The following is a 26816-nucleotide window of genomic DNA, read 5'->3' as shown; positions in this document are numbered from 1 at the left end:
CCTAAGCTAGTAACAGATAAAACTAGATTATCAACTGCCCAGCGAAGCCACTGTAGCCGCAATCTTTGTGGATTTATGGGTCTTAACTCTATTTTATATACAGTTAAGTGTCAGCAAACACCGCTCTATATATTATGTAATTTGTTTATTTTAGCACATATTAGTATCTACAAGTAACTTAAGTATCTTAACTTACAGCTGACGGCGGCTTGGGGGGGGGGACTATTAGTTTTTCGGATATTTGAGGACTAATTGCAATTTTTTTTTATTTATAATTATTTTATGAAAGGAAATCATTAAAAATGGATATAAACTATATTATGTACAATAGTGGCGATAACAATACCAATCGATTCAGCCACGTCTTGCGTGAGCGATGCTTTTCTGAAACATGGCTGAGAACTTCAATGGTTCAAAATCGCTTTAATACTCTATCAATCTTAAATATTATTGAAAAACAGCTATCGAAAAAATATTGACAACACGGAAATGATTGACGAGTTTGCCGAAAGAAACAGAACAATAATTTTAAGAGGACGGCATACCCTTTATATTTATTAAGGAGTTAGGTATAGGCAATTTTTTGCACAACCTTAATTTAAAGGTTAAACTGTGATGTGTAATTATTAGTTCAGTAGCCAGGAGTTTTTTTAACTACGGTTTGCCATAAACACGTTTTATTTTTAAAGAGGATGGCGTTCTTTTTAGATATTTTTTTAAACTACCTATAATATCGTGTATCTAAATTCAGTTATTATATTTATACTATAAAAATAATTGTAAGAACGTGTTGTACGGCGAAGCTTCCCACGACTTACATTGGTAGTGCGAAATGTTTATTATACACTTATCACATAATATTGTGACGTTATTCATTAATTGCATATTTAAGTATAGCTTATAGTTATAAGCAAAAATACCTACGATAGTAAAATTTTCTAATTTCGGCCAGCTAAATGTCTCGTTTGTCGTTTGACTCTTTTTTTTTTTTAATTTGTTGAAAATTATATTATTATTATTACTATTATAATATATTTGACAGTGGCTGTGGCCTTCGACGGTAGTCTGGTTACCGGAGGCATGGCGCGGCTGTGACATGAAGTGTACCGAAAAAGAAAAAAATGTTTTGAAAACCGGTTGGCGTTTTAAGTTCCCACGTCTCTTAATGTGTATGTGTTTTTTTTTTTTTTTTGTTCGTTGCATTATTATATATTTTCTTCTTCGGTAAGACCGCGTGTGTGTGTGGAGGGGATGGCGCGTGCCTTCGTACCCGCGTCGCGCGTTCCAGGTGTTTGGTCGCGCGCGCGCTGGCCAGCCACGGCCGTAGCCTGCGGGGTGGGGATGACAAGAGCCGGTGGCCGCGCCGCCTCCTTGGTCGTTCCCCTATTGGCCAGGTTCACCCCCGTCTTCGTCATATACAACCGGCGCAGCTACCCCCGAGACCTTCAGTCGCGTTTCGAACCTCACCACCGCCGGACACGCACACACCGCCACCGTCTCTGCAACGACAAGAAATCTTATTTTATTTGAATAATTATTATTTTATTTTTCCATTTGCACAAACCTCGGCTTACTGATTTTTTTATTTTTATCGTCGCCGACCGACCGACCGTCACACAAGACACCGCGCCAGCCTTCTTCGACGACAACAAGGTAAGCATCATAATATATATTATTTTAATTTCTCATAACAGTCAGCTGTTGCTGTGATTGGAATTCAAACGATAGATAGAGTTTAGGTAGGTTCGCGAATCACGGTTTATTTTCAATCATTCAATCTGTCAAAATTGGTAAAAAGTTAGTGCCAAACGCGCAACCCCCGCCTTTGTTGAAAATCAATTTAATTTCAAACACTGCAATTCCAAGTATTGAACTTATTTTGTTTGTATACTAACTTCGAGTCATAAACATATAAAGTTACTAATTCCGACCGCGAACAAACGGGGTAGGTAGGTAATCGATCACAATTTAGAGAAGTGGTCAACATTTTTGAAATTTGTGATTTTAACATGTTACACATATTATAAAATATTACAAATTTCAAAAAATTCGGCATTTGCCAATTTGCTTTTGAAGGACTCATTGTACATTCTTACTATTGTGTTTCCCGCATTATTATTCATGACCTTATAGTCATATATATTTTAGTTTTATATAAATTGTTTTTCTTTCGACCAACTTAAATTTGAAAAAACTATTGTTCTGGCGCGTTTATTACAGTTCCGCCACGGAAAAATATTAAATTTTTTAATAGGTTTTTTTTTCTAAACTCTAAATACGTTTGCAAGCATGTGAAGATAAAATCAAACGAAAAATGTATTTCCTATATTTTCTGCTGTAATGTGTTTATCGTGTACCTATTACTATTTGTCCGGTTCGACACAAAGTATAGCGACCGTTACGTGTCGGGTTGTGGTAACCCTCTATATTATTATGTACACAAACTGTAGGCAAAGCGAACAGCCAACACGGAAATGTAATTTTCCCATAGGTACTCCGGTTTCCGGCCTGGCTCGACGGGTCTTGTACCTACTAATACGTTTATATTTTATAAAAATTTTACAACCCGCAGTACACAACGTACGTACATACATCCGGCGCGTACTCGACCACTTAGACCGTTTTCTTACGGTGTAAAACAAATACACACGAGGGGGAAAAAACCGCGGTGGCAGAAAAAGGGACGAAGAGACACAGAGGCGCAGAGTATTATTATGAATATTTTTTGTTATACATTAAGCTCCGGAGCTCCTTGTACACCTATGGAAACGGGTTAAGTGCCCCCGAGTACGCGCCCGAATAATAATTATTATACTTTATTTTATTATTACCGGCAACGGATTTTTGAAAAGTCCTTTAAAGCCTGCGCTGCCCTACCGGACACGTTCCGGACCGACTCCCAGTGTAAAAAACAAAAAATATCATGCGCGGTCACGAACGCCGGTGGCCGCCTTTTTCGTTTTTTTTAATGCGAAATATAATAATAATATATTACAATAATATACACGTTAAATATTATTATTATTATTTATATTGCCGCCGACTTTACGAGTTCACTCGGTCGCTACACGTTGAGCGAGATGGACGTTTTATCATTATTCTGGCACTACTATGTTTATACCGGGACACGTATCGCCCGGTCGTTAAAATCACCTACTAGCAAGTCACACACGCACACCTAAGTATATAATATTATGTATTTTTATTGGGCATTTCGAAAAAAAAACTATTGGCCAAATCCGGGAGACATATAACGTGGCCGACTGTCGTTCGGGTTAAGTATATTATATTCCTTTGTGACAACATGCGGGTGTACCGTAGGTTTTTTTTTGGCCGAACAGAAGACACGTCTAGGTGGTTAACTTAATATATATTATCACCGTGCGTGTGAGTGTGATGTACGGAGAGTTGTTTATCTCTTTATGTGTAAATTACCCGTGTACGCGCCGTAGGCATCCCGTATACCGTCGGACTCGGCTCGTGTCTGATGTAGGCCCAAAAGAAACACACATAATGTTATGTATAACTATATTATACAGTATTAATAGGTAGGTATTATATGCATAATACATTATAATAACGCGCGGTGGCCGCAGAGAGCAGTATCGTGTGTCGGTTTTACTATGTTGTCGTGTGTAGAAGGCGCCGGGAAGACTACTTAAAAAACGGCGGCGGGTTCAAACAAAAAAAAAAAACATATACACACAATATAATATAATACTTAATCGATGTCCTTGCTATGTGTTTCGACGACCATACGGGATCCAGATATATATTAATAATAAAATATTACATATATTATTATTAATATTATGATGTTATAATATTCAATCATGCTGGTACCGCGCGTACCAAGACGTTCGGGTTATGAATAACAATAATAATAATATTGGTAATTTTCGAGTCCATGCAGGTAGTCGCTATGCTAAAAAAAAAAATAAAAACATGATACCATTGTTGTTGGGCCGCCCGTCCGTTACAATAAACGTTTTTTGGCCAATAATAATAATAATTACAATACGAGTACTATATAAAACCGCGCCAAAACCGTCGAAAATCGCCTCCGCGCGCGCTCGTGTGTGTGTGTGTTGTCTTTAAATTACAAATTATTTGAGTTTTTTTTTTTTGTTTAAGAAACAAGGTCGTTTCGAGTACCCGTGAGGACGTGTGTTATCGCTATATTATTAGGTATAGCAAAAGCGTCGTTCGTTGGGAACGTTTCCTGTGGCCGGGCACAACGTCGGAATAATATTCAAATTATAAAAACCGTGTACCGGGCACCCGGTATATAACATACTATTATTATTATTATACCGTATGTGTTTTTGTACACGTATATTGTACATATTGGAGGAATTGCGACATTGCCAAATCGTATTTTATTAAGCCCTAGGAGACGTGTACAGTAACAACATATACATAGGTGGTGCACATACCGACGACGACGACAACACCCTTGCAGAAAAACGCGCGGCGTTGTGCATAATATGCGTCGAGGTGAATATAATAATATTCTTCCCCCAACTGGTTTCCGTGCGCGCATTATATATTATTATTATATGTATATAGTAGAACCGTAACTACACAACACCGGGGGAACTATAGATGAGAGAGAGAGAGAGATGAAGGGAAGCAACGGCGGCGAACGGTCGCACTCGAGCATGAAACTGAAAAAATACAGCCAACCCTCCATTTATAATAAGCCCTTTACACACACACGCACGCACGCACAACCCTCGGCTGTATATTATATAGGTGTATAACGCGTAGAACCGGTTTTCGTGTGGGGCGCGCACAAAAAATCGTATGTACGAAAAAAAAAACAATAATAAATGTTTATGCATTCGTTTGATGACGACCGAAAACGCGGTAAAAAAACACCTAACACTAAAAAACTAGATTAAACACCTATTTTCGGTTTTATTCGGCCACATCGAAACAACTGTCCAAAATACTGTCCCCCTTTAAAGAGAAACACCGGCCGAAAATTTTCAAAATTAAAGTTATTTCATAAACCGGGAAGTTGAATAAATCCGCGTTTTTTATTCCCACGGTGAAACGCAGCGAATCCACTAGTATCTCCTTAAAAAAGTAACAATAATACACTAACTTTTAGAAAAGAAAACTTATAAAAATATTAGGGACGCTGCGCGCTTATGACTAATGCGAGGAACATAATAATTTCAAGATGAAGAACAAAGAAAACGAAAAACTCTATTTCTTAACGATTTGATTTTCGGAGATACTGCATGTCTGTTTAGAAGAGCGGAATACCCGTTTGTCTAACCGTTTCAAAAATCAAACTCACTCGAGCTGCGCCGCACAGGGTCGATCGGTTTACTTATAATAATATTAATTATACGACCGTTGTAAAACGACCGGCCGGTGCTCGAATCCTTTGGTAAACTTGTAAACCAACAGGTCGTAAAAGCCATTTCAAAAAAAAAAAAGCAGATGCGACTTGCGCGAGATCCTCTACACACACACACACGAACGATACATATTGTATCTATATTGCTATATTATCTGGGCGGCTACTCATTATCAGTACAAATATTGGGACCGATGTACCGTGATTAATCTGTACCGGGGATCGTCGGCACCCCCCTGGGGTTGCGGTTGAAACAATATCATAATACCGTCTAAAGACGCGGTTCGACCCGAAAGACACGCGCCCCATACACACACACACACACACTTATTTATTATATCACTATCGGCAGCAGTGATGATATATTACAACGATTGTTTATTGCCTTAAAGTGTGTACACCACCACCACCCTGAGCACAGGCTGTTATTATAAAGTTACCTTTTGAACTCATTTCATTCCACTACTTGTCCCTTACCTCCTCCCCCCCGCTTGATGTACAGTCATTGGTGCAATTAGAATATAAAGTTTGGGCGGCTAACGTATTTGTCTAATTTAGCCTCTCCCAAAAACCTTATGCAAATTTATTTTTAAAAAATAGCCTCTGATTACAGCATACCGTCTGACCGTGTTTCTTCTCCATCTCGACCTATTCTCTCTCGTTTTCCCCACAATCTATGCAAATCTTAGACTCCCCCTGGTTAGGTTAGGTCTATGTTAAACTGGTCCATCTTGACATTCTCGTCTGTTCAGTTTTCTTTTCTATTACCCGATATTCCGACCCATATATTATATCATTGACCGTCTGACCGTGTTTGTATTTTTATATTTTTCCAGGATTTTCAAATAGAAAAGCGTTCATACAAAAGGCTATGCAATGATGAGCATCGGCGAAGAACTGAAATCCTCGATGCCTTCGTTCATCCAATTCTGTTCCCGAGTGCACGAGGGTAACGGGCAAGAAGACTGGTGGACAGCCGGAGCCGACGCCGGTAAGGGTTATATTATATATAAGACGAAAAATTCGTTACAGATTTTTTTTTTTTGCCCGGCAATATATAAATATATAAGCGTATATTAACAACAATGCCGGCGAAGGCTCAACCGCCGGAACACGAAGGTTTTTGTTTTTTTTAACAATTTTTTCATTTGGTTCTCACACACTAGGAAATGAGTTGTTACCGCTGCCGGCGGACCATGAACGTTTTTCTAGTACCCCCGGCGTCGGGGGTGAAAACGTTTTGGGCAATGCGCTCAGGTGCGGACCAATTACACACATCCCTTTTGTATATAATAATATTTTTATTATGTCCGGTATCCGGGGGCGAGGGTGGCCGTAAAATCGAGATTATCAACCGGGCAGGGCTCGGTCGCATAGTAGTCCGGAAGTAAATTCGGTTTCGGTGCGATTATTCGTTATAATAATAATATTTTGCCGGTCGGTCGGTCGCACCCGGGATACCGCGACCAAGGTTCAGGTATGTGCGGTATACTGGACTCGGTAGTCCGGTTCGCAGGACCACGTGATGACCAGACGACGATGGCGAGTTAATGGCTTTTTCAAGTCTGGTCCGCGAAATTGCCGTTAACAGACGGCCGGCCATTAGGTGTACGCACAAAATAAGGTGAACGCCTTTCATTAACTCTGTCGTCTTTGAGTGCCATATGGTGATCCCGTTGCCAGTGTATGGTGTCTGTGCGCGCTATAGCTAGTTTCTAGTCCAGAAGGACCATATGGGGTACGCGCTGTCTGGTGTTCCCAAGGAGGAGTTCAAAGTGCGTCATATGGTCCAACATAAGGTGTACGAATGCGCGCCGGCTCCGTACACGTAATCCTAACCGCTCCGTGTATTCCTTTTGAGTTTGAAAAAAAATAAAAACAAAGTCGTCTACTCCAAAAACGCCCTGTATTGTTTTTCACTTTTGTTCGGGTGTACCTTGGTCCTAGGTCTGAGCCATAGAGAAAGTCAGTGTATAGAGCTGTAACACATCACCATAATATTATAACGCCTTGTTCTCGACAACGAAGTATAATCAAGAAATCTAGCGGTAGTGTGACACTTTAAATATAAAAATACTTTCTTTTATAACTTTTTGAACGCCGCACAGTATTAATTACTTAGATGAATTAAAATTTCATACGGTAATATGAATATAACTGATGTCGTATGTCGTTTTGCATCGCACGGTTGCAGTAGAGAAACAATTTGAAATGTTATTTAATTATTCTGGTCACACTGCAGCTCGCCTTTTCCCTTATTTGCTAATATTTCAATTATTACGACTCCCCCCCGGTTGGGCCTGTGCTGCCGGTAAAATAATTATAATATGTGAATATTTGTACTAGATTGCTGCTGTTCGGGTCGAACGCATGCGGTTTTTCTAGTCCATGGAAAACATAGAGCATATACACTTATATAACGCATGTATTATTTGCTTAGAATAAAAAGCCGAACGTGTAACTCCGGTAGTGCAGGTACGGGTTCCTTGCGTAACCGGGGTGCTGCCACAAGGGTGATGTACAGTGTACTATGTCTATTGTGCTCGTCGTTTTATTTTTTTTCTACGGATCTCGAATTCCCTAAGGTCCGGGGGGAGATGGAGAAGAATCACGGCTGAAGGATACCGGAGAGAAATATCGTTTTCGTTACATTCGCGGCCCTCCGGTTGGCGCGTACCTTTACACGGCGAATACCGTGTACTTAACCGCTCTTTATGGGGTCGGAATCCCTGCGGCATACCGGCCGTCCGTCCGTACCCTCTATTGTGTGCGACGCCCAGACCTTTAGGCGGCTCGACCCGTCTCTCATCCGCCGCAGCGTGCAACGACTAAATGTATAGGTACAAAAAAAACTGGTTTAAAATACACACAGAAGAAATACACACAAAAGGTACCTGGACCGATGATGTTTGTATACGATAAAATGCCATCTATCGAAATTCTTCTGTGCGCCCCAATACGCGCATATTCGCCCGTAAATACCCGATCCAGTTTCGTGTGTATACCGACCATCTCTCATCAGCAGGTATACACCTTCAGTGTCGTTTCCACCTCAGTCGGTCCTGCGATTCCTGGTCGTGTGTGCGTGGTGAACGATTCAAAAATATATCCATCTATCGCCCGGTTATTCCTTAAGACCTCTATCGACGAAGAAATGTCTTACGCGTCCAGTCCGTCACCGTCGTTGTCCGCCGCCGATTCGTCCAGCTACCAGGGTGAGTGGTTGATCGCATTGGCACAACTTGTGTGTAAATCATTGAAAGTGTGCTCTTGTAGCCCGTTTGAAACTGCCGTCTCGTGACAGACTTGCGTTTAAACACCATGGATCAATAACTATATTTTAAACGTGCTTATTGAGCAACCGTCGACGGCCGCTGCTCGTTTAAGTAAATTCCACCCGATAATGTATCGAAATGTAGGTCGATGAGAGAAATGTCGTTAAATGCTATGCGAGTAGGTATGAATTTCGCACTCCCAAAGTGCCTGGGTCTTATACGTAAAGTCTGCTATACATTGCGGCTGGAGAATTATGTTTAATTAAACAGATTTTAAGTCGCCCGATTAACATTCTGGCCGTCGTTATGCCCACCGTTATTGTACCGGGTATTTTCGAACGGATGCAGTTTTCATTTCGCCCCGAGCATTAATTTCAATGAAACAAAAAAAACAAGACTACCGCTGCAGTGTATTGTTTGACAGAAGGGCCGTACGTTTCCTGTTTCTGAGCGCACTGGTAAATACACAACCGCATGCGTTCGCCCCGTCGTAAAACGAAAACAATATAAAATAATATTATAGGTATGTTTGGGGGGGAAGCGGTTGCCTAATGGGTCGACTATATTATTTGTTATTCGTGTGTAAGTAGTCGGCGGCCGGTTTGTATGCAAATGCGTTATTACTCTCTTAAGCCCCCGCTCTCCTCCGTACCGGTGAGATAGCGGTAGTGCGCAACAATAGCGCGTTATCGGGGCAAATCCTAAACCCTAAATGCAACTATCCTTTTTCGAAGAGCTGTGTTGATTAACGCTGGTTTTTTGTTTTTGTTTTTTACAGAAGCTTTTGCGCAAAACACCAAGGAAGAATGGTTGTCGGACTCGGACAGCCAACAGACGATCATATGCAGCACGACCAGCTCGTCGCCGGGCCCGTCCCTGGCGTCAACGTCGACCGGGGGAGGTCAGAAAGCCGGATCTTCCAAGAACAAAGGCAGCCGGTCAAAGGACACGCCGGCGGGGCAAAAGCCCGCTCAAGTGGTAGCCAGGCGGAACGCCCGGGAAAGGCGCAGGGTGCAAGCGGTCAACTGGGCTTTTGCCAGACTCCGAAAGGTCGTGCCTTTGGAAGAGAACAAGTAAGCACGAGTAGCAAATTAATAAAACCTATCTATCGACCGTCGTTTTATCAAGTACACAATTCTAGGCACGTTTTTTAACCGTGTTAAGCCACTCCCAACGAGTGTCGATTAAACATAGGAAATCACACGCACACGGTGATCGAGAGACAATGATTTTTAAACCACTTAGGGAAAAATAACAATGGAACATAACACACTAAGTGTTAAAAGTGGCGATAAAACACCGATGACTAATTCGAATTATTTTTCACTGTCCGCCAAACGGATATGCGCCGCGCTAAATTAAACAATTAAAATAACCCATCGCAGTTCTGTGCACAAACATTAAGTGCGCACTAGGGTCGTGTTTAACGGTCGCTGGTTAGTTTCATACCAGTGCCTCGTTTTTTTTTTTATTTGTCAAAGGTCTTACACAATCGTATCGTTAACCCGTGTAAACCCGTTAATGTTTGGTTAAAAAAAAAATTAAACCTTCCCTTCCTCCGCACTTAAATACTATTCATCCGACACGTTTCTGGTACCTGCATTATTCCAAGAGAGTCTCCCCATGCAGATTGCGGTCGTTAAATCATTTACATTTTTCCGAAGATGCGCGTTTTAACACCCGACAAAAAAATCATCCTGTGTGTTATTTTCTAATAAATGTCGCATAACCGTTGTACGTAGGTAATTGTATGTACCGAACACGTACAGGGGGGATAAAAAATATATATTTTTTAATAAATTACCCGTCATTATAAGGGTATGGATCCGGTTGTAAATATCTGACCTAAACCTACACAGAGTACATTATTCAACACGGTTTAGATCCGAGTTGGAGTCAACGGTACTCTGATCGGCTAAGTCCTCCTTATGGCTATGGCTACGATTCGAAGGGGCTAAAAACGGAAACTTTGTTCGTATTCGGACACGGACCACCGCGTTTTTGGTATATACGATGAACGCCGTCGTTGGCAATTTGCAATGCAAAACCCCCTTATCGGTCACGCTTAAGGCCGATTGATCGCGGTCGATTTTCTTGGTACCGCCAGAGTTCAATCAGGTTCATCTCGGCCAATAACTTTTGTCGCCGTTTCGATACTTGTATAAAAATATGGGTTTAACGATCGGCGGCGGCGGGTGAAAGGTATCGGCTTGCAGTGCCCTGTCAACGGTAAAAAAAAATGTGTTAAATGTAAAAGTACCAAGAGGGGCGGGGGTGGGGGGGGGAAGGAAAGCGCAGAAATAATTATTATAATAAAAAAAAACCCACTGGTCTCCAGGTTTAATTAGTATGCGCGGCAGCAACACTTGAGGTCAAACGGCGGCGGCGGTGGCGGAGACGGTATACAGGACAGCAGGTGATGCAGCCGCGTGTCCTGTGGCACGAGCCGCCCGAAAAAAAGATACAAAATTTATAAGTATATAATATGTATAAAAAATATTTAAAAAAAAAAAAAAGCACCTGCACTACCGCCGTCATCGCGGTAGCCGTCCGACTTGTTTCCTCGTCTCTGCTTGCCCTAGTCCTCTCCTCTCTCTCCCGAGACATATTACAACATTATCTGCGATGGACGTCCCCGTTGTTATTATATCTATATAATATACATATATGTGTGTGTGTGTATATACGGAGAAGGATACAAGTATAATTATTTATTATTATTCGACAGAACCGGTATATTATAATGTTTTGACCAGCTTTTAAAACCCCATCTCGTACGTGTACTCTCTCGGTGGCTACATAACATTATACTTATTTCTTAATTTTTTTTTTCTATATTTTCGGCGAACTGGTTTTCTCACTGCGGTCGTGTGCCACCGCCGTCAACGACAAAAAAAACAAAACAGGTGCTTCTCCAGCCAATTATTTATTCGCCCGTCGCACCTTGTATTGTGTGTACACACGGTGTATAATATTATACATATTTTTTACTTTACGACGCCGAGACCGGCGCGTGCCACGCTCACCTATGCTAATGATAATAATAAGTCTGTCCAAAAAAATAACAAGTCTGAATGAATAGCTGGTCAGGTACCGCAAACGGTGTGTAAACACACGCCGAATATACTGACGGCGATTGGGAATCATAGGCGCTACCCCCTTATAGAAATTTTCAACGTTCATAATACACAGGTGTGGGAATTACCCTTCCCTAAAATTCGGTATGTTCACAATTTGGGCAAGGGTGTGTTGTGAGGTGCTCACACCAGGGCATCAGACTTCAAGTATGGCACATTTTTGTTTAGCCACTTCATGTTTGTTGTACCCACCTTAAGAGGACGCCCCACCGCGCACTTACTGTCTCAGTCTCTGTCTAACTGACAACACGGCGAAATACGTTACTTAGAATAATTTAAATAGTGATGTGTTTGTCGCGAAACAGAGTGCATAGACTGTACGAAATGACTACAAACAGGACTCTGTTGGTTTCTGCTATGTACCCGTTGGTAAAACCGAAAAGCCAAGTCACGTGTCGCCAATATCGCGACCCATTTGCTTGTATATATAGGTAGGTCGGAGGTGTACCAGATGTGTGTCGTGTGCGCTACCCTCGTTAGGAGCTTCCTGCAAGCCGGGCCTGGGGGTCTCTCCGTATAATATATTACTATTATTATTATTATTAAAGTGACACGGAGTCTCATACATATATATTATATAGTACATAAATATTTGGCCAGAATGATCGGTTTTAGCCGTTACATAGTATACTTAAGTGCGCCAAAACTAACGACGTACTCGTTTATTGTGTTCAGGAGCAAAAGGATGAGCAAAGTGAAAACCCTACAGCTGGCTATCGAGTACATCAATCAGCTCCAAGGAGTGTTGTCGTTGAGCCCGCACAATCACGTGAGTGTAAAATAGTATTTAAAATATTTCAGAGTCAGATTATGATTAAAAGTGATACAAGGTTATTGTACATTATAATATTCGCCTTCTTCGTCGAATATTCGATGGTCATATCATCGAATATTCAACAACATGTCAGCTTAAAGGGAGCCATTTAAAATCAAGTATATACCAACTACACAGTAGGTAAAATTGATACCTCCTTACGCTGCCATTTTGTTTCTGAAGATAACGATTCGCTACGATGTGCAATAACCTGTGTATTCCATCCATGCTTAAGGTGCAACATCTCGTATCTCAGATTTAGATAATCGAATAATTGTTATATTGAAACTGATTTTATTACTCTTCCCGTAAAGTCGAGAAAAACGAGACAGGCGGTGTTGCATCTTATTGCGACATTATTACATTTCTTGCCCTGCGACCTGAGGTCTATGGGTTTATACTTGCAAAAATATAGAAAACTAACGGTGTTTTTTCTTTTTCTTTTTTTCCAACAAACAGAACGACAACGACCATCATCAGCTACTGACCACTGCCGAGATAGGTCTGTTCTCAGACATGCAGTACAAACTGGACCCGTCCGAATTGTCGCAGTTTCGCATGCCGCCAAACTTTTACACCCAACTGTTAGCTGAAAATCAAAATTGACAAAAATAAAAAATGCTCTCAGCTTCACGTCTTAGCTGAAAAAAAAAAAAAAAAAAAATTCTATACAAATCGCTATGTTTTTATTTATTATTATTATTATTATTATTGTCATTATAATGAATCATCATCGAACGATGGCAGCGTTGGACCTTAAAGGCTTGTTATAAGCTGATGATGATTGTCATTATGATAATTATTATTTTTTATTGAAAATTATACAATATATTATGAATATTATTCTTACCGCACACGAACACGGTCGAAACGTTTATTAATTAATTATTATTAAATATTATTAGACAATAATAGATTGTTTTTCTTTTTTTTTTACTCGGCGAATTTTCTTCTAAACAATGTTATTGCCACTTTGTAGCAGATTATTATTATTTTTATTTTTTCCAAAGTGGTAAATACCGTAATAATTATTATCAACTGTTTAATATTATTATGTAACTTTTTATATATTACTATATAATTATTATTTTTATATAACTTCACGATATAATACAACATCTATTATATTATGATATTATGTTTTTTGTTAATTTTTGTTTTGTATATTAAAAGTCTAGTCATTATGCTTTTAAGTTTAATTAGGTACACTTATTTTATATTTTTTTTTTACTCTATATTCGTTTCATATTATTTTATTATCTTATACCTACGTTTATATATGTATACAAAACAAATGCGTTTGAGAAAAATCATATTAATTTATCATTCAAAACGATTTTGTTTTTCGCGATTATAATTTTTTTTTACAAAACAAAAAAAAAGTTCTAATTAGTTTTATACGTATTTATAAGTTTTAGCGAATAACTTGAAAGTATAACTTTTTTTTATCGAATTTTTCACTTCAATGAAAACATATATTGTTACCTACCTAAGTATTTATAGGCTTATATGACTATCGACTCTTGATTTTGCTCATTTTAATGTAAATCACTTTACAGGGAATACAAAAAAAGTTAAAATGTTTTTAATGTTTGTTGAATTATTATGTGACTTACTGTATTACTATACGCTATTTTTGTCTTATGTATACAGGCATACGATCATATTTTTTAAAGTGCCTTATTTTTTATTTTAGTGTTAAGTTTTTAATGTACATTATTTTATAATAAAATGATATACTTATTTTGTAAATAATACATTTTTGTATGCGCTTTTTTACTGTCTGCCTAATCCTGTAAAACAATATCTTTTTTTTACATTCAAACCGAATTGTCTTATGTAAACAGAAGCCATATAGACACTTTATAATTGTTGCACCCATCTACACTAAAATATACCCTGTCTGTATATTTAATAATAAAAATGATAAAACAGAACATTTTTCATATACAAATAATTAATTAACAAATTTTAAAATTATGCTAAGATCGATACCATATAAATGTTATGAAGTATTCATAAGTATTGCTTTTCAAGATTTAATTATCTGAGTTCTCTTAGGAACGTACTGAAAGTAGAAGAAGAAGCATTTATGTTTAAATACAAAAATAGGGCCTGTATGCATTACATAAGTTGAAACAAATCAAGTGAAATAGTTATCAATGAAAATATAGACCTCTTTGCTGTATAATAATATAATTATACATAAGCTTACAAATTTTATCTTAATGATAAGTTTTATTGAAAAATTAGCTATACAATGCACTTAAATAAATGATATTTCAGAGATTAGTGACCTCTTAATTTGCATAGTAGCCAATAGGTTTACTCCAAAATTATCATAATAGTTTTCTATACGGGTTACATTAATATGCACTATTTATGTACACAAATTACAACTATTTCATAAATAGACTAAATCAAAAATAAACAGGTACTTACCATTTGTAAAAGAGACATTTCTACAATTTTAGATACATTAAATTTAATGCACGTTTGTCGAATGTGCTGAAATTAATTAACAATATACTTAATTTAAAATATATTTGTACACATTTTGTAAATGTAATTATTTGCATAACAATCATACCACAGGTTACCACGTTGTTCACGTATATTGACCTGGTAAGTGGTATTCTATAAGTCACAATAGGTTTCGCGCCAAAACAAACCGTTTTAAATATATTCGAATTTATTGATTTTCCTTGCATGATTTGTGACTGAAAAAAAGAGGCGAAATGTAAAATGAATAGCTCTTTAAAACTCGACGTAAACGATCTATTGAATTAATTTTTGAAAGGGCTTTTGTTAAATTGTTACATGCATAAGTGATAATGATAAGGGACTCGTGACAAAAACAATACCTCAAACGGGTTCTACAATGATAATCATCTTCCTTGAACACATGTACAGTGCAAAGTTTATATCTACTTAAAATGTACTAAATGCTCGTTTGTTAATAACTGCAAACGGAAACATCACACGGTAGTATTAATCTTCCACCCTCGGGGTTGCTCGATAATTTGATATGGAAGTAGCTGTAAATGATGTAGGTATAATAAGTTTTAATTTCTATTGTTCTCCGTGTACTAGGGCCATAGGACCGGGGTAAATGCAATTTTGTAAAAAAAAAACCTTACTATACAGAGCAGTGAAACTCATTCACCAGTTGCGTGGAATAACAAAACAGTCGTGCGTGTAGATGAAATAAATTTGAATTTGTCATGCACAGGAAAATAAATCGGTTTTTGTGATGAATCGACTACACACACATGAAGGGGACCCGTAACGGTATTGTGTGACCTGACCACCCTATTGGATAAAATTAATCTGCTGCAAAACCCGAAGGGGCCGCCGTCCCCTCCTTCCCAGCACGTGTGTTGCGCATTGGCATTACCATAGACGTTCTAACCGACTTATTTCGACACTTAAACGTTGCTTTGATTTTTTTCCAAACATGAAAATACCGTCCCTACCAGTCCGAATTTGGAAATCCCACAATGGAAGATAATATATTATGACAATAAGCTCTAGAAATCCGTTATAGTAACTGCATGTATTTTGCTAAACGAGTAAATAGTACCTACCAAACTAAAATGTCCTATCAATCCTTTCCACGTCGTATTCCTTTTATTCACTTAGAAACTTGGGCACATTTGAGCTGTCTTTGTACTTGTTTACCGCCTTACAGGTAAATCGATTACTTTTTTATTCAGTCCCTGCAAATTTCCCAACTTCCATCGCAGTTTATAAATATGATACCTTCTTCTTCCTTCATAAATCATCAAGCAGACTTTACTAAACATTGTCTCGGTATTTAGAGTACTCAACAATAGTCTTGTAATTGAGTTGGTCAATTTTTAAAATTTTATTTGTCATTATCCATACTATAGCACATGTCTGAAATATACATGACACGCACTTCTGAATACTAATGAGTACAAATAAATAATATACCTACGATATCTATTATTATTGCCACAAAACCGTGAAATCATATCGTGATTTAAATGTGATGGCCAATGACATAGTTTTGGCTCGTATTTTTCTCTGTCCGTTTGTGTAGTAAATCTTATTAGTGTACAAATAAATATGTATAGGTACATCAAACAATGTATTTGAATGTTGTAACGTTTTCAATTTGGGTTAGGAAAACAATGGAATATAATATTATATTGAAAATATATTTTAGTTGCTCGTGTCACGTAGGCATATATTTTACATATTATTATATTATACCCACTATATATCATAATGATATTTGACAATGCATAATATGTGTTTCTAAAATGAATAGCACGGTTATACTTAGCTATAGAGGAGGGTCTTCTGTATAGGTGTACATTGCCTTGCTTGTACCCGTTGAATAATATTAATGATTGTACATAAACGGAATATTGAAAAAAAATTACAAAGCCTAAATCCATAGCGTGACTTGACGAGGGTTGTGTAGTTAAAAAGTGTATTATTTTTTATAAAATTTAATTTTAGTATATTTATCAGGTAATGTAATCAGTATAATCAATATAAATATAAAATAAATAACCTATAAATTATAAAGCTATAAAACTAATACTAACCTAAACTATATTTTCTGTTAACTGTACAATATTAACGTGAAGCATAACCAAAGTGTTAGGCAGGTACTGTGGTGTTGTAAGTATTTACTTTACACCTCTGCTAGGCGTTTAAAGGGAAAAAAATTGAGGTATAATTTAGTAACCTCTATTATTACAAGTGACATATGTTTAAGTGAACCATATCAATGGTTACCAAACGTCCTGTGGGGTCCGGCCAAAAATGGTCAATTTTTTTCAATTAAATTTAACACAACAAAACGATTGAATTCAGTCATATACAAGGCACAATACCTATACACACTCGGGTCAAGGGAACACACGCATGCTTATGGTAAATGTATGTATGTAATAAAACACATATATATTATAAAATAGGTACCACGATGTCTGTTTCAGATTCCAGTCTATACATTTTTATTCCGAGGCGATTATTTGTAAAATAAAAATGTTTAGGCCTCACGAGAAGCATTTAATGATCGAAAAACAGCAGTTATAATAGTAAGACGCAGGGCCAAAACATTGGGGGGGGGGGTTAAGGGGCCCAATATATTTTTAAATGTCTCAGTTGGTCATCCAACGAACAATTTAATAAATGATAAATTGCTTAGGCAACTCAATGATTTTGTATTGAAAAAGCCAGCCGATGACTATTTCAAAGGGATTTCTAGCCAGGAAGAGGGTCAAATATTGATTATAGGTGCAAGATTTGTCTGTGAAATACAATGCAACTTATAGAAGCGTGTAAAAATTGCAACCACGCTTTGTCTATTTGTGTAATTGTAATTATTATTACTTACACCAACTTGATCTTTTTATTTGATAATATTGAGGAGTTTTTAAGAAGCCAATATACGGGTTTTCTAAATTCTAGCGTCTGTTCCTTTTTTATTTCTATCTCTCGGCAATTGGGTTTCACAATAATTCTCTTTGAAGACCGTTTGGGACTTGTATAATATCATTTTCGTTTAAACTGAAAATTATTATGTTTCTGCTATATGGCAACACTGTGTTGGAACTGTTGATAAGAACTGTACAACTACTATCACATTAAATCGATCAGCATCAGCTGATGCCAATAAAAACAAAATATTATTATTGTTAAAAATTTGTACGATGTTTAGTCAAAAACAATAACTTATAACCGTATTAGCGCGATTTAAAATTGATTAAATTGGTATTCACCTAAGTAGTTTTTTAACTAAATTCTCATTCCGATTCTGCAAAACACTATCAGATCTACCGATTGTGTAAGTTAATACTATCAAAATATTACAACGCTTAATGGAATATTATCCGAGTCTTAAATTATTGCCTTTAACGGATGTACATTGTTCAGTTTCGTTGTTTACATTTTTTAAAACGCATAAGGTAAAGTTGGGTAGGCCTTGGGTTTCCAAGTTGGATTTTCCTTCTGAGCACGAAATCTTTTCACTTCCTTAAAGATTATTCTTTGTTGTTGGTGATATACTTGTATTATACGCTTTAAGTAGTTTGTTATTTTCAATAGGTAAGTAGGTACAATTATTAATATTTGTGTTGTGTATCTTTAATATATACTTTATAAATAATTATTTACTTGTACCCATATTAATGTTTGTTATAAAGTTATTTATTATTTTGGTTAACAAAAATAAAAAAGTATTCACATTTATTGATTTTAATTTTAAAACGTATGTAATACGTTGCTTTTTTGACTTATTATTTTTTTTTTCATTTAAACCTCTTAAATTATTTATTTATACATAAAAAATGTTATTTGTGTATTCACAAACCATTAATATACCATAGAAACTGTCATCAGTGATTGATAACGTTTTTGAGAAATACAAAACATTTAACATTTGATTTATTATTGTAATCAGTAATCAAATTTATCATATAGTTATTTTGCACTTATAATTCACTTCGAGTGTAACGTTGTAATCATAAAAATTTTCCATTTAAGCATAAAACTTAAGTATTATACTTCTAACTGTAAATTTACACAAACTAATTTTTATTTCAGATAATTTTTAACTCAATATTGCCAGTTGAATTTATTGTAAAATGAATTCAGAAACTGGATCGAACGAACAAAGTCAAGATGATAAATCGTCTGCACCAAAGCCTATTCCCGGGCCTCGTCGAGAAATGTATGTTTGATTGTCTTATATGTCAAATAATAACTAGAATCATTTTGTTTAATTTGTTAAAAGTGATTTAGCTTTAAACGTTTTTTAAACTAATTCTATTATAACCGTATTGTATATTTTTTTAGGCTCAACAGCATGACTGATGCGTCGCCTCCTAAATTCCTGTCGTTGCCCGAAATTATGGTAGCGGCTAAGAAGTTGGAGGATATTGCGTTAGTTCATGAAATTGCCGTTAACGAAAATTTCAAGTTACAACCGCAGGAACATCCAGATGAGAGGTGTGGTCAGTAACAACGCCGACAGTAAATACAATGTACTAATTTGTGAAATTATTTTTGTCCTTACGACATTAGTCTTATGAAACAAGTTAAGGACACCATGCACAAAGCATTCTGGGATCTTCTACGTGCCCAGTTGAATAGTGATCCTCCTGTATATTCGCAAGCCATGATTCTCCTGGAAGAAATTCGAGAGGTATTGTTTTTTTTCCGATATTATTATTGTACTAAACAGGTAATCAAATTTTTTTTTTTTTAATTTTTAATTTAATATGTTTTAGAGCTTATTGAGTTTATTGTTGGACCAACACACTAAGGTTAAAGATGAAATAAATAACGTGTTGGACGTTCAATTTATACAAAATCAAATAGACAACGATTCGTTAGACTTTGAAGTAATTATACTGATAATTGTAATTTAATCAAATCGAAAATCTAATGAAATTATACCATTTCTTTTCACAGTATTACACCAAGTTTATATTGAACTTTATGAAGACAATGTGTGCTCCGGTGAGAGACGATTCAATTAATGTTCTTTCCATGTTAAAAGATCCGGTCGAAGTGTTCAGAGGAATAATCGAGGTAATTTTTTTTTTTTTTTGTCGGTTTGTTAATGTTTTGTTGTCGGCCAGGTTAGGCTCGAAAACGAGTAAATGTGAATATTGCTGTTTACAGACTTTGAGTTTGATGAAACTGGATATGGCTAATTTTACAATAAATGCGCAAAAACGTGCGTTCAATGCTTGTAGTGCCGATTATGAACGAGAGAAGTTTGCAGAGTACCTGAAAGTTAAACCTGGTAAAATCGCTTGTATAATGTATTTTGTTAATTATTACACCGTATTCGTTTATTACCATTCTGTACAGACGCTTTAACATTGACCGAAGAATGGCTGAAACGTCATATCAACCCAGAGACACCGTCCGAATCGTACAACAGTATTATGACGAGAGCTTATTTGGAAATATTTACTTGGGACGAAAATGTTATATTTCCTGAGGTAATGTGACCGTAGACATTGAAAACATTGTTGTACAGCCTTGCTGAATAACTTGTCAGATTACTCTATGCACATTATTATTTACATTTTAGTACAATTTTTCAGGCTCTAGGGCTAGACAAAGAGAGATACTTGAGTGTGAATAAAATTCTCGAGCTGTTAATAATCACTGCTTCGGCATTCATCGTCACGATATCATCGATAAGTAACACTATACCAAACGATCCGGAATTCAAGAAACTTTTAAAAAACCATATTTTAGTAGTACTAAAAGACAACAAAACGGACAAGTAAGTTAAAAACAAAATCATTTCAAATCGAAAATTTCTTGAAGGCTCAAATACGCTTTAAATTTTAAAATAATTAATTTCCAGAGATATCTATTCGTTGTTGCCGAATATTGTTGAACAAGCGATTAAAGATACAAACGAGTATTTAGCGTCAATCGACAGACCGCCTTTGTCTCAAGACGTGACGACTTCATTAGAATCTCAAGTTTTGTCCATCAAGGAACCCGAACATAAGATTAGAACGCTCGTCGGTAATGATTATGAATTTCATTTTTTATTTTTATTTCAACTCGAATGTACTTGAGAACGCCAACGAGTAATCCGTTCTGTCGTTTCAGAGCGACGTTTTAAAGAGTTTATTGTCGCGGTCATTAGCTGCAACAACGCGACTCCTCAACAATGTCCACTCGGCTTGTCGGCGTTCAAAGACGAATTGGCTACTATTGCTGGCAGTTTTCTACAACTGGTCACGTACAACAGAAAAGTTTTTTCCTCATTCTATGATGACATATTAAAAAAACACATTAACTCTTGTGAAACTAATTGACAATATGCTTGCGTTAAAAATACTATGCACGATTGTTTTATATCTTAACTTGATATATTTCTATTAGACAAAATAATTTTAATTTTAGTTTCTACTAATTTTTTAACTTAATCCTAAAAGAGTTTTACACGACCATTCACATTTAATATATATATATATATATATACATTATGTTAACTCGTCAAGAACGAATGGCTCCATATGATACTGTTAAGAGATATATTGAATTTGACGTATAAAAATCATTAAGTTTAATGAATTAAAAAAAAATTTATTTCATCCTTGATGGGTTGATTATATTCTAGAAACTATAATCGATATTTGTATAAAAGTTAACAAGCATATTATCATATTATTTAGCTGTTTCTTATTACAGATTAATAATTAATATCAAGGTGGGGTAGATTTTAAACATTTCCTAGATTTTCTTATTGTCAAAATGTTTTCAACTAAAAGTATGAAATATAATATTTCTCAAGTACAAAAAAAAAAACGGTTATAGGAGGAAAAAACAAATATCTTCACACAACAGTATTCTTAATTTATATACTAATACTCAATATTATATAGACTGAGTAATAACATTTTATGTGTTTGAATTAATTGATTATTGAGAATTACATTGAATGCTGTTATGCATATGTTATAAAACTTCATTATGGTTAAGACTAAAATGTTTTATTTTTATATAACCATATATTATAATCTATATTCTAGTTAAATATTTGTATGTTATTGACATAAGTAACAAATAAATATCCAATTTATTTTAACATAATATTATCTTTTGTTTTTGTTTTAACGCGCTTTATGATGCAGATCAAATTTGGGCGTTATTTAACCAAAATGATTAAAAATAAAAACTCATATAATAATTTTAAATTTGTGCATATATTAATACAAGTATCCAAAATATAATTTAAGTACATTTTCAATTTTATACTTAAAATAACAAGTTATTATTAAATTTTGTCATTTAAATAAAAAATTCTCAGGTTTGATCACATAATATTATAATTTTTACTCGAATTCTCAATTTAAGCACGGTTTTATGCTGTTAAACTAGATATAATCACTAATGTTTATTAACTGCTTAAAATATAAATTTGTACAACGTATTTATATTTTATTTTATGTAAAAGAAGGTGTTCATTTAAAATTTAATTTAAAAATAATATTTGTTAACTGTTATCAGGCTTAATGCCTGCAGGTCAAAACATAACAAATAGGTATGTCAGCAACTTGTAATGGCCGCCGGCCTTTTATATCTTACGGGAAAACACCGGAAGCCATATTTAAAACATTGATAACACAATTTTGCCAACACACCTATTACTTTTGTCATGCCACAGGTTATAATGTTGTTTGATAAGAAATATTGTGATAAAAAATATCATGATGTACCGGTTGTTGTTATAATTTTCAAACTTAGCCGATTTTGCATGAATTTTAGAAATAAAAAAAAATTTACTGCAAGCACTGATGCACTATTGGACTTGGTGACGACGTCTTAATATGCATATATTTTGTTTATATCGTTCAGTTTTGATTTGATAAAATTTTATCGCTACGAACTCCGTTATGTTTCATTGATAAAAATTCCAAAATGACACAAGTTATGTACGTTTTGCTGACTTGTGTGAAATTACTTCTTCTACCGTCTTAGTAAGTTTAAAGCTCGCTGTTAATATATTATGTTTTTATTTTTTTGAAATTATTATTACTATTGTCAATTTGTTGAAGTTTTTCGACCGATTTCGAAGTCCACCGCAATTGGCTAGCGACAACCTACAGTCTTCCATTGAAGGAGTGGTACTCGGCCAAACATTCAGAATGGACATTAGATTACCCTCCACTATTTGCCTGGTTCGAATATATTTTAGCCCAAATAGCAGCGTACGTCGATGTGGACATGTTGTCGATACACAACTTGAATTATTCGTCTAAAGCTACGATTGTTTTTCAACGACTCAGCATTATTATAACAGATGTTGTCTTATTTTATGGATCTCAAAGGTCAGTCCTAACCTTATTCATCTTATTGTTATATTTGTCACAATAACTTTATTGTAAAGTGTTGTTTAAAGCTCGATTTAATGTTGTGACTTTAAAGGAAATTTGGTCTATGTGTAATAACTGTTAAACATTTTAGTATTATGTCATGTATCACAAATATTCATCCAATAGTCAACTAATTAGAGCATTTCGATCTTTGCAGGTGTGCCCGATGTGTTACATCTATGGTACTGTCAAAAAATAGAAAGAAGAAAAATTGTGACGAGAACGAAACGTTTGTTGAAATTTTGCTTATAGCTAATGTTACATTGTTATTACTCGACCATATACACTTTCAGTATAATGGTTTCCTATTCGGAATACTCCTCATATCTATATCGCACATTTTAAAGGTAAAATTTAGTTTTAATGGAATAACTTTACAATTTTGTGGTAACTGTTGTTTTTTATTATTATTTTTTTAGGGTGAAAATTATCGCGGTGCGTTTTGGTTTTCCGTTCTGCTGAACTTCAAGCATATTTATTTATACTTAGCACCAGCATATTTTTTATTTCTCTTGAAACACTTTTGTCTCACACAAAGTAAGGGAATAGCGCTTCGACGTTTATCAACACTGGCCATTATTGTTTTGGCAGTATTTGGTCTGTCGTTCGGGCCGTTTGTTCTAAATGGCGAGTTGTTCCAGGTGATATTATCGTGTAAAAGTTTTGTATTGTTTGAATAATTAATGTGTGGTTTTTTTGTTCCTATTAGGTTTTACATCAATTATTTCCGTTTAAACGAGGTCTGTCTCATGCGTATTGGGCACCTAATTTCTGGGCTTTCTACAACACAGCTGACATCGGAGCCAAAATAACATGTAATAACTAGTTTATTATGAAATCACCGACCAGTAATAATAATTATTGCTTTTAATGTAAAAAAAAATGCCTTTATCATTTTACCAAAAAACTTGAACCTATAACAACTCGAAAGTTGTGTTGACTAATGTTAAATTTAAAGCCTCGTCCACCCTAGCGAGCCTAATGCCGTACAATTTTTAATATTATATACAATTTGATGTCTGTATTTAGTAATAACTAAAGGTATTTTTTTTAGTTAAATGGTTGGGCATCGTTAAAACTAATGATACCACATCTATGACTGGGGGATTAGTACAAGAATTCGAACACTTAATTCTGCCGTCAATTACACCGCCAACTACTTTCATCTTAACATTAATTTTTATGTTGGTAAGATTTCATTTAGAGCTTTAAATAATATATGTAATTGTACTTTTTTTTCATTATTAGATTGTTTGCTACTGTCTTTAATTACATGTTTTTGTTTTCCAGCCGTGTTTGTACAAATTATGGAAGTCAAAAAATTGTCGCACCGATTTCGTTCGATGTCTTGTATTGTGCGGACTAACGTCGTTCATGTTTGGTTGGCATGTTCATGAAAAAGCACTACTCCTGGCCGTCATACCGTTAACGTGAGTTTATTCAAAATGAACGTTTCGAAAATATTTAACGAATGTATTTTTCAGATTATTAATTAACATTTCGTCAACCGACTGCGCAGTTTTTGCCATTCTATCGACCGTCGCCACGTACTCTGTGTTCCCGTTACTGTTCGAACCATTTGAGTTCCTCACGAAAACCTTGCTGCTTTTACTTAATGTATACTTTTTGTTTAAGTCTGGTAAATTTAATTCGTCAAATATTATAGAGAGATATTATTTAATAAGTCTTGGACCGTTACTAATGTTTACCGATATCGGACTGCCGTTGTTCGGTGTAAAGAAAAAATATCCTTTTCTGCCATTGTTACTCACTTCATTCCATAACAGTATTGGAGTGTTGTATTGTTGGATCAAATATTATTACAATTACGTGTATTATAAATTCAAACAGGTCTAATGATATGTTGGTACGATATTGAAATTAAGTAAAATTAAAACTTATGTTACACAAATACTTTTTTATTTATTTCACAAATACAATTTTATTTTCATAATACAAATAGGGAGTAATTTTCTTTTGTTCATCTGTTGACATTAAATGATGCTGTATAATAATCAAAATATATTGCATACGTTAAAATGACCTTGAGTTCTACTGTGATAAACAAACTAAAAATTGCTTTTTAGCAAATGAAACTTTGCCAAAATAGAATCAATAACTATTTTAAAATTTAAAAAAAAAGTAATCAAAGGTTCTCTAATTAAATAACAATATTCATTGTAAACCGTTTTTGGAGTTTATTTTTGTTTTAATGCAAAACATTGTAACACACATTTTTTTGTGTTAGATATTTTACAAAAATAAAAACGGTTTAATCGGATTTTTGTATTTTAAATTCAATTAAACAATTTTCTTGATTTTAGTTTAAGCAAAAAAATTACCCTTCAATATTGTATACCAGTATTATGTATACAATGGAAATTAAGAAAGGTTACCTTGATAAGTGCTGATAAAATTGTAATGGCAGACATAATAAACAAATTGCATACACTTTTTAAGGTGATGAAATAAAATTTAAATTTAAACCACGTACTAAAGTTCAAACTTGTTCATTAAATAGTTTACTCATACAACAAATTCTGAAATTGAAATAAATTCCTCTCCCAAGTGTGTTGCCATTTTGTCTTGGTATAAATTATGAGAACAAAAAAAAACTTACTTTAACCAGGTACTGGTATTATTTATTAGACATCATATTATTGTATTTATTGTATACAAAGTTGAGGATTATTTTTAAAAAAAAATTTTCACATTGAACGATAAAAAATTATCTATAATTTAATTATTCGATTACTAACGACAAAATTATTTTATTGTTTGTTATTGTCAACACAATTTTTTCTTCTATTTATTAATTTTTTTTTACTGTCTAAATTATAAAAAATAAACTATTTAAGATTACTTTTAAATAAAAGGAATTATATACGAAATATATGTTGAGTAAATTTGAGATAATTTTTAATTAAAAATAATCAATAAACTAATTTTTTTAATATTTAAATTACCTACAAAATTAGTCATTGCTGCAACTTGTAAAGTATTCGAGTGCTGGTGTTTAAATACTATTATTTCCAAACATTTAATACATTGTACAATTTTTTGGTATTGAATGCAAACTGTACTGAATATTTAAATATATTTATATTTTAAAAGTATGTGAGAAGTAAAAAAAAAACACTACAAAATTGTAATTATTTTAAGAGTTAACTAGTTGGAGGTGGTTAAAAGAATCTCTCGGTATGTATAAAATATAATATGTTTGTTTAATATCTCTCAACTCAGACTACACTAAGGGACTCAATTATAAGCCCCCATCCCATTCTATACAGTTTTTTGTACACACAACCAATTTTTTAAAAAGGCCAA

At 35.0% G+C, this 26816-nt stretch overlaps 4 protein-coding genes across 7 annotated transcripts in view; all 4 read left to right on the top strand.

Annotated features, from left to right (window-relative positions):
* The window catches only part of LOC126847497 (mitochondrial import inner membrane translocase subunit Tim17-B-like), a 248149-nt gene that overhangs the window by 177713 nt on the left and 43620 nt on the right, over positions 1-26816 (top strand). The gene's annotated exons all lie outside the window — the stretch shown is intronic.
* LOC126847502 (transcription factor Atoh1-like) lies at positions 1464-13666 on the top strand. The gene is made up of 5 exons (XM_050587792.1): positions 1464-1653; positions 6208-6362; positions 9425-9719; positions 12459-12552; positions 13057-13666. The coding sequence occupies exons 2-5, from the start codon at positions 6248-6250 to the stop codon at positions 13201-13203; spliced, it is 651 nt and encodes a 216-aa protein (XP_050443749.1). The 5' UTR covers positions 1464-1653; positions 6208-6247; the 3' UTR covers positions 13204-13666.
* LOC126847496 (T-complex protein 11-like protein 1) lies at positions 18261-22022 on the top strand. 4 transcript variants are annotated; one of them, XM_050587772.1, is made up of 11 exons: positions 18261-18424; positions 19183-19309; positions 19435-19587; positions 19663-19783; positions 19869-19982; positions 20053-20172; positions 20266-20389; positions 20458-20591; positions 20697-20881; positions 20966-21132; positions 21220-22020. In XM_050587772.1, the coding sequence occupies exons 2-11, from the start codon at positions 19224-19226 to the stop codon at positions 21426-21428; spliced, it is 1413 nt and encodes a 470-aa protein (XP_050443729.1). In that variant the 5' UTR covers positions 18261-18424; positions 19183-19223; the 3' UTR covers positions 21429-22020. The 4 variants fall into 4 exon arrangements, with proteins under 4 accessions (XP_050443729.1, XP_050443730.1, XP_050443733.1 ...); XM_050587773.1 differs by lacking the exon at positions 18261-18424 and adding an exon at positions 18561-18684; XM_050587776.1 differs by lacking the exon at positions 18261-18424 and having other exon boundaries at positions 19215-19309; positions 21220-22022.
* On the top strand, positions 22814-25443 carry LOC126847494 (probable dolichyl pyrophosphate Glc1Man9GlcNAc2 alpha-1,3-glucosyltransferase). The gene is made up of 8 exons (XM_050587768.1): positions 22814-23093; positions 23172-23444; positions 23647-23836; positions 23909-24130; positions 24199-24304; positions 24544-24677; positions 24780-24919; positions 24974-25443. The coding sequence occupies exons 1-8, from the start codon at positions 23035-23037 to the stop codon at positions 25344-25346; spliced, it is 1497 nt and encodes a 498-aa protein (XP_050443725.1). The 5' UTR covers positions 22814-23034; the 3' UTR covers positions 25347-25443.

Source organism: Adelges cooleyi, unplaced genomic scaffold (genome assembly GCF_023614345.1).
Source record: "Adelges cooleyi isolate 19-005CV unplaced genomic scaffold, UGA_ACOO_1.1 ACOO_flye_CR_arks_rails_tigmint_CR_PRNA_108, whole genome shotgun sequence".
NCBI classification, from domain to species: Eukaryota; Metazoa; Arthropoda; class Insecta; order Hemiptera; family Adelgidae; genus Adelges; species Adelges cooleyi.
Note: the sequence above shows the minus strand (reverse complement) of the source record. Positions and strands in the feature narration are given on the sequence as shown.

Coding starts and splice junctions, on each gene's coding strand:
- LOC126847502 (XM_050587792.1), top strand. CDS start 6,248: ATGATGAGCATCGGCGAAGAACTGAAATCCTCGATGCCTTCGTTCATC. Junction 6,363..9,424: donor GACAGCCGGAGCCGACGCCG/GTAAGGGTTATA, acceptor TGTTTTTTACAG/AAGCTTTTGCGCAAAACACC. Junction 12,553..13,056: donor CGTTGAGCCCGCACAATCAC/GTGAGTGTAAAA, acceptor TCCAACAAACAG/AACGACAACGACCATCATCA.
- LOC126847496 (XM_050587776.1), top strand. CDS start 19,224: ATGAATTCAGAAACTGGATCGAACGAACAAAGTCAAGATGATAAATCG. Junction 20,592..20,696: donor AAAATGTTATATTTCCTGAG/GTAATGTGACCG, acceptor ACAATTTTTCAG/GCTCTAGGGCTAGACAAAGA. Junction 21,133..21,219: donor TAAGATTAGAACGCTCGTCG/GTAATGATTATG, acceptor CTGTCGTTTCAG/AGCGACGTTTTAAAGAGTTT.
- LOC126847494 (XM_050587768.1), top strand. CDS start 23,035: ATGACACAAGTTATGTACGTTTTGCTGACTTGTGTGAAATTACTTCTT. Junction 23,094..23,171: donor TTACTTCTTCTACCGTCTTA/GTAAGTTTAAAG, acceptor AATTTGTTGAAG/TTTTTCGACCGATTTCGAAG. Junction 24,305..24,543: donor CATCGGAGCCAAAATAACAT/GTAATAACTAGT, acceptor TATTTTTTTTAG/TTAAATGGTTGGGCATCGTT.